The sequence below is a fragment of the Prionailurus viverrinus genome, chromosome A3, assembly GCF_022837055.1.
Source record: "Prionailurus viverrinus isolate Anna chromosome A3, UM_Priviv_1.0, whole genome shotgun sequence".
Classification (NCBI taxonomy): domain Eukaryota; kingdom Metazoa; phylum Chordata; class Mammalia; order Carnivora; family Felidae; genus Prionailurus; species Prionailurus viverrinus.
In genome coordinates this window covers 47,587,029-47,594,826 of record NC_062563.1, presented here as the reverse complement: position 1 = coordinate 47,594,826, position 7,798 = coordinate 47,587,029, and the positions used below count along the sequence as shown (strand labels likewise).

The 7,798-nt window shown below is 57.3% G+C and overlaps 1 protein-coding gene across 1 annotated transcript; it reads left to right on the top strand.

Annotated features, from left to right (window-relative positions):
* The first annotated feature begins 1,082 nt into the window (after positions 1 to 1,082).
* Positions 1,083 to 3,694, top strand: FOXA2 (forkhead box A2). Its single transcript, XM_047854085.1, has 2 exons — positions 1,083 to 1,214; positions 2,217 to 3,694. The coding sequence occupies exons 1-2, from the start codon at positions 1,128 to 1,130 to the stop codon at positions 3,519 to 3,521; spliced, it is 1,392 nt and encodes a 463-aa protein (XP_047710041.1). The 5' UTR covers positions 1,083 to 1,127; the 3' UTR covers positions 3,522 to 3,694.
* The last annotated feature ends 4,104 nt before the right edge of the window (positions 3,695 to 7,798 follow it).

The window sequence follows — 7,798 nt, the reverse complement described above, 5'->3', positions numbered from 1 at the left end:
AGCCGAGGCGGCCGGACCAGGCGCACCCCGCGCGCCTTCCGGAGCCGCTCCAAGTCTTAACTGTAACAGGGAGGGGCCTCCCAGGAGCAGCGGCAGGCGAGTTCAAGGTGTGTACACAGTTTTTCTAAATACGACAGCGCTTTGCAAATTGGCTCTGTCACCGTCTTGTCGTTTTGACAGGGAATGGAACACTGAGAGCGAAGAAACCCGAGATGAGTAAATGCGGCATTTGTAAGGCTCTGCAGAGGGGCAATGGGGCGCTGAGGCCCGGCGCGCCCTTCGACAGGCGCAACAGGAGCCTGGCTCTAGGGGACCTGGCGGGGGTCAGAGCGCTGGGCCGCTCCGGGGTGGCTTCCTCCCAGGTCCCTCCTCCCACGGGCACTCCCCGAGGGCTCGGGGGGAAAAGGGGACTGGAGTAGAGAGTCTGTGCGCCCACTCGCCCGCTCGCCTAGCCCTGTACCGGTGCGGGGCGCGGCTGCAGTGGGGCGGGCGCCGGGCGCCGAGGGGCAGGTGCCGGCGCCGGCGGAGTCTCCCTCTCACCTAGGTGTGAGCTGATTATTCAAATGGGCTGCCCCGGGTCTGGGGATTGGAGGCCCGCGCCGGCGCGCCGCGCTATATCACCAGCCGCCCACGTCACTGCGGCACTTGTCCGCTCCGCGGTCCACACCTCCTCCTCCTCCTCCTCCTCCTCCTCCTCCTCCTCCTCCTCCTCCTCTCCTCCTCCTCCTCCTCTCTTCCTCCTCCTCCCTCTCTCCACCCCCCCCCCCCACTCGCCCCCGCGCCTCGCGCTTCCCGCCGCCTCTGGGCAGCTCGGCACTGCCAACCTCGGCCTCCGCCCGGCAGCCCGCGAGCGCGGCGGCGGCGGGCGGCAGGCGCTCCCTGCAGCGGGGCTCCGATCCGGGCCTCCTCCCATCCTCGGCCCCCTCCTCCTGAGGCTTACCCCTCCCGCCCATTCCAACTACCGCCTCCGGCCGGCCAAGGAAAAGAGAGGGAGTGGAGCCGGAGAGAGGGAGCGCGAGAGAGGGAGGGAGGGGACGGTGCCTTGGCTTTTTTTTTTTTTTTTAAAGAGGGTGGGGGTGGGGGGTGATTGCTGATCGTTTGTTGTGGCTGTTAAATTTTAAACTGCCATGCACTCGGCTTCCAGTATGCTGGGAGCGGTGAAGATGGAAGGGCACGAGCCGTCTGACTGGAGCAGCTACTATGCCGAGCCCGAGGTAGGCACTCGCCTTTTCCAGGGGGAAGTGGGGTGGCGGAGTTCGCTCAGTTCACCAACCTCAGGACAGCTTCCTTTGCCGGCACCCGCCCCCCACCCCCAGCCGCTCTGGGCAGCCGCCTTTTCCACCCTCCTTCGACTCAAATGGGTCTCTTTTTTATACGACACACTGTTAGCCTTGAGATAATATTAACTTTGTGATCAAATATTGACTTGCGGCGCCTCCAAATCCTCTTCGTGGCCGAGCCACGCACTATCCTAACAGAGTTATGTTTGGCAGCGCGCGGCTGGGGAGGGGTGGGAGGTCGGCCGGCGAGGGGGTGGGGAGCTGAAGAGGAGAAGGTTGGTAGGAATTGGGGGTTGAGGTAGAGGCAGATTCAAAGACTAGGGACAAAGAGAACGAAAGTTTGTGGCTGCAAAGCTTAGCCGCGTGTACTTCAGTTCTCGGTCTCCTCCTTGTCCCTCCACTCAGTGCCTCCAGCTGGCCCCAAACTCTGCGCAGGCACTGGGTTTCGGTTCCCCTGAGGCCAAGGATGGGATCCCGGGAGGAAGGATGAACCCTCGGACAAACTCCGCTTGAGGCCGCTGGGGCGTTCTGGGCTGTGACCCACAGGTTGTTCGCTAGGGTCGGAGGTGGCGTCCGAGACCGCGGCGCCGGTTCGGTATGCTGGCTGGAGAGTTGGGGAGAGGAGATGCATTTGGGGAGCCTGGGCTAGGGGTGCTCCAGGGGACCCTTGTTTTAGAATCTGAGCGAGGCGTAGAAGGGCTAGGATCCCGCCACACGCAAACAGCAGCAGCCTGCCCTCCACCTTCTCGAGGGCGATCCCGGCGCTCTCCGAGTGAAACGCACTGGGTGTTTGGGGCCGGGACCGGGCAAGGGAAGGACTCCCCAGAGGCCTCCCCGGAGGCGGGGGCCTGGGCTGGCCCGGTGGGTGGGAGGTCAGGGCACGCTCAAGCCGCGGTGCTAACGCTGTGCGCCTCCCTCCTCGGGCTGTGTCCGCAGGGCTACTCCTCGGTGAGCAACATGAACGCCGGCCTGGGGATGAACGGCATGAACACGTACATGAGCATGTCCGCGGCCGCCATGGGCAGCGGCTCGGGCAACATGAGTGCCGGCTCCATGAACATGTCGTCGTACGTGGGCGCGGGCATGAGCCCGTCCCTGGCCGGTATGTCCCCCGGGGCGGGCGCCATGGCTAGCATGGGCGGCTCGGCCGGGGCGGCCGGCGTGGCGGGCATGGGGCCGCACCTGAGTCCCAGTCTGAGCCCGCTCGGGGGGCAGGCGGCCGGAGCCATGGGCGGCCTGACCCCTTACGCCAACATGAACTCCATGAGCCCCATGTACGGGCAGGCGGGCCTGAGCCGCGCGCGCGACCCCAAGACGTACCGGCGCAGCTACACGCACGCCAAGCCGCCCTACTCCTACATCTCGCTCATCACCATGGCCATCCAGCAGAGCCCCAACAAGATGCTGACGCTGAGCGAGATCTACCAGTGGATCATGGACCTTTTCCCCTTCTACCGGCAGAACCAGCAGCGCTGGCAGAACTCTATCCGCCACTCGCTGTCCTTCAACGACTGCTTCCTCAAGGTGCCCCGCTCGCCCGACAAGCCCGGCAAGGGCTCCTTCTGGACCCTCCACCCCGACTCGGGCAACATGTTCGAAAACGGCTGCTACCTGCGCCGCCAGAAGCGCTTCAAGTGCGAGAAGCAGCTGGCCCTGAAGGAAGCCGCAGGCGCCACAGGAGGCGGCAAGAAGGCGGCCTCCGGGGCCCAGACCTCGCAGGGTCAGCTCGGGGAGGCCGCCGGGCCGGCCTCCGAGACTCCGGCGGGCACCGAGTCGCCCCACTCGAGCGCCTCCCCGTGCCAGGAGCACAAGCGAGGGGCCTTGGGGGAGCTGAAGGGGACGCCGGCTGCGGCCCTGAGCCCCCCGGAACCGGCGCCCTCGCCCGGGCAGCAGCAGCAGGCGGCGGCCCACCTGCTGGGCCCTCCCCATCACCCAGGCCTGCCGCCCGAAGCCCATCTAAAGCCGGAGCACCACTACGCCTTCAACCACCCCTTCTCCATCAACAACCTCATGTCCTCGGAGCAGCAGCACCACCACAGCCACCATCACCACCAGCCCCACAAAATGGACCTCAAAGCCTACGAACAGGTGATGCACTACCCTGGCTACGGTTCCCCTATGCCGGGTAGCCTGGCCATGGGTCCGGTCACGAACAAAGCGGGCCTGGATGCCTCGCCCCTGGCCGCAGACACCTCCTACTACCAGGGGGTGTACTCCAGGCCCATAATGAACTCTTCTTAAGAAGAAGGCTGCAGCCGGCTAGCCGGGGACAAGGACAAGAGAGAGAGAAAGTGGGGAGAATTTGAGGAAGCGGTGTTGGAGAGAGCCAAGGGAGAAGAAATCCATTACTCCCCATCCCAAGGACAGCAGTCTCCCCTCACCTTCCCTCCCAAACAGCTCTTCCCTCCCAAACAGATGGGCCACACTGATACCTATTATTCTATATAAGGAGGGAAGGCAAAACGATAAAGAGTCAAAAAAGAGGGGGAAAAAAGAGAAAGAAAAGTGAAAAGAGCCTCCGGTTTCCACTACTGTGTAGACACCTGCTTCTTTAAGCATTTGCAAGTTCTGATTTTTTGTTGTTGTTGTTGTCTTTATTCCTCCATTGCTGCTGTTGCAGGGAAGTCTTACTTGATTAAAAAACAAACAAACAAAAAAAAACAAAAACAAAAACAAAAAAAATCCCACAAACTTTTGTGAGTGACTCAGTGTAAAACCATGTAGTTTTAACAGAGAAGCAAAGTTGTATTATTGTTCAAAAAGGAAAAAAAAATGATGTAAGGGTCTGTTGTAAATGACCAAGAAAAAAAATGCATTCCCATTCTTGACACGGTGAAATCCAGGTCTCGGGTCTGATTAATTTATGGTTTCTGCGTGTTTTATTTATGGCTTATAAATGTGTGTTCTGGCTGGAAGGGCCAGAGTTCCACAAATCTATATTAAAGTGTTATTGCCAGTTTTACCCTTTGAATCTTCAAAATATTTTTTTCCCTCTGCCTGACTTAAAAACTAAACAGGTCCAGAAATTATTTAAAAATAGGGGGAAAGAGATCCTGACTGGTTGTAGGTTTTATTTTATTTTGGTGAAGGGAGGGGCCATGGTGGTTGCTGTTTTAACAACATTTTATTATTAAAACTTTCAGACATGCTGGAGTTGGACAGACAGAAAACACACACATACCCATTGCCCAGATCCTACTGTCTCGCTGTACTTGTTATATCACATATCTGTTCAGCTATCTACACCTCGATTGGTCCATTCAGATTATTTTTTCTAAATGCATTTCAGAGGAGATCAGGCACCATTCAGGGTGTTATGGCCATAGATCTAGACGCATTTCAAAGTAAATTTCAGACATCAGTGCACTTACCCCTAAACACTTCAGCAAGCACATCAGGAAATAGAACTCGATATTGTTTATGATTAGTTTTGGAATTTTGAGTTTATCTTTACACACAATGAAACACAAAGATCTCAGGTGGACCATTCCCTGTGTTTGATGCAGCTGTATCTTTAAACTCAGGACAAAACTACATATCTTAATTTCCCATCAAGGCCACGTGAAGATGCAATGCTGATGTCTGTTCGGCCCCAGCGAGCTGACTTCTCTGGGGAGAGGCTGAGATTTTACATGTTTTTACTGTATTTCCAATCTTAGGCCTCCCTTCAAGTCAGTGAACCCAGATTGGATTTGCAAATTCCTGGCTCAGCTCTTTCATCTCTGTGTCTCTAGCACCCCTTTTACCCTCCTATGGAATTGGAACTGCCTGGATCCTATGGCCTCAAGCTTCTGTCTACACACCAGGACCCTATCCCACCCTTCTTCTTCACTTAGGTGTTCTGCATGGCCTTGGTAGACTTAGCTGTAGCATGAGAGCAGTGAGGCCTCTGGGACCACCCCTTCTGGCACCTCATCTGGAGAAACAGACTTTCTCCTGATATTGGTGTTTACAGGAATCTCTCCGGATAATGGTCCAAATCTCCCTTTTAAAATAAGGTATTTTGGGGGGTGACCCTCAGGTAAGGGGGGGGGGATATCTTTTGCCGCTTGTCAAATGATCCTGGCCAGTGGTGAGATCCCAGGGTTTGCAAATGTGCTTACCCCTCCTTCCTTCCCAAAAAACCCACGCCTTTGGACAGCATCCAGTTAGCCCAACATGGCAAGCCAGGATTACAGAGCCAAGGGGATGAAGAGGTGTTTTGTGAGCCTTAAAAGAAAATCCAAAAGTATAAAGAAAGGCCCAGAATAAATTCCTACAAATCTTGCTGTATCTCCCCACAGATGGCCCTAAATAGGCAGCCGACCCAAGTGGAAACCCCACAGGCGAAACGCGGCTTGGGGGGCTCAAAGGGGACCCGGCTTTGGCTTTGCCTGGGGGATGCGCCCGCCTACAAGCTGGCCAAGAGAAGGCAGGATCCAGTGTCCCCTGCAGACTTAGGGACATACCAGGCACAGCTAGCTTACAGTGGGTAGGTGATTACTCTCCGCTGGCTTCTGAAGTAGGGACTTTTTGTCTCAAAGTTTTACAGCCCAGGGCCCTGTTTTCGGGGACCAATTTTTTGGTCTTGTTGACCATCCAAACGTGGAACGTCCCAGGTTCTCCCCAACCCTGAGGTCCCCCCCCCACCACCTCCCTTCGCCCTCTGCCACCTTGCAGGGTCTCTGTTCCCTCAAACTCTGGCCTTCCCACGCGCTTGAGGTGGGTTTGCCCTCCCCTTGCACCCCCCCCCCCCGTCTCCAAATCCCTTTTTAACATGCCACATTGTCCCGAGGAACACAAGGAAGAGAAATTGGGGCGGGGTGGGGGGGATCCGGAGGCCGCAGCCAGCAATCAGGCCCGTCTCTCCCCCTGGCAAGGACACACACGTCGTGAGCTCTGCCTGAAATGTGTTTCATTATCACATAAAAGGCTCCCGTGGCGAAGGAGCCCAGAGGCAGGGCCGGGGGCCGAGTGGGGGACAATGGAGGCTGAAAGCGCTGCCCTAACCTGCTATGTTTCGTATCGCACGCCCATTGTGCGAGGGTCGTTTTAAACTACTTAGCGCTCCCCCCTCCACTGATCCCGGCCGATAAGATATAGTTCTGTCCGAATACATAAAAAGGATGTCGGGGAGCGGGCGCTTTCGGAGGCTTTTCTGCGCTACTTGGGTCTTTCACACACACCCCCACCCCGCTTCAGACCCCTCCCCCAGCCGGGCTCCAGGCTCGCTAGCTCACACAGTGTCCTCCGCTCGCTTTCCCCAACTCTAAGTATAGTAGGGTGCGGCGTTTCTTTTTGCCTCCCTCTCTTTTTTTCCTTTTCCCTACGCCATCCGCGCGCCGGTTTAAGCAACCGTGATCTGTGAATAAACAAAGTCAGTAAACAACCGAAAAAAACATTCTAGATCCGAATTCCAGGAGGGTAAACTTTCCATGCCACGTCACACTTCAGCAAATTTGCACAGATATTATATTGCCTCCCCCTCCTTTATTATTCTTTTTTTTTTTTTTTTTGCTAGGATCCCATTGTACTTAACTGAATTTTATAACGCTGATCGATATCTTGGTAAAATATTCATTTTTAAACTAGCGGGCAGTGAAATCTTTGCTTTGTGTGCTAAAGTCAACAGTCGCTCGGTTTGAGCTCAAATAAATGCGGAGATGCCTCGGCTCAGAGCAGTCGGCCACCTCCCTTCGAGCGCTGGACGCTCCGCCGCCCGCCAGCCCGCCGCACCACAGGTAGGGAGCGCGCCCACTCGGGGGCCGCGCCCGGGTCCCCTGGGCAGCGTCCGCCCCCCATTCCCCTCCGCGCGCCTCCCCTCCCCCAGCCAGCCCCTTTCCTTTCCAAGGGTCCCGACGCTAGGGGTTGGGGGTGGGGAGGTAGAGAATGAGAAGCTAAGTCCGTGAAGACCCTGGAGTTTGGAAGGTGGCCTATTTGTGCGGGGATTTCTGAGAATAGACGGTGTGGGTGGACGACGGGGTGAAGAGCTGCAAACAGACTCAATCTGGGCTCTGAGCACATAGAGTTGGGTTGGGGCCCCGAAGCTACGGGAAGCCGCTACAGGCTCCTGCAGCCCATCCGGGGTGAGGATTCGATCCGACGGACGCGCGTTTCCCAAGGACAGTGAGGGGGTAGGGGATGGGGGAACGCCCTTGGCCCCAGAGTCAGGGGTGGAGGCAGCGGAAAACGGCATGCTGGTATCCCGTGGCTGCATCGGCAGAGGCCCGAGAGTGGCGAAGCCCTCCTGCCTTCCCCGGCGCGCAGGGGTTCTAGTCTGGTCTAGGCGTTTCCCTAGAAGCCCACAGACCGGGCAGCATTGGGGTCAACGCCTCGAGGCAGCAGGATTGGGACAGGGCCTTCCCCGAGAAAGGAGTATATTTTCGTTCTCGCTGCAAGAAGCGGCGGGTGCCCTTTACGCACAGAAGCGCACGGCTGCAGACAGTTTCGGGAGCCTCGGGGGTTACAAGCGGGGCCCAGCGGGGGAAGGGTGGAGAGAGAAACGCGCCACCGGGCAATTAATCCTCATTCTCCCAGAG

Coding starts and splice junctions, on each gene's coding strand:
- FOXA2 (XM_047854085.1), top strand. CDS start 1,128: ATGCACTCGGCTTCCAGTATGCTGGGAGCGGTGAAGATGGAAGGGCAC. Junction 1,215..2,216: donor GCTACTATGCCGAGCCCGAG/GTAGGCACTCGC, acceptor CTGTGTCCGCAG/GGCTACTCCTCGGTGAGCAA.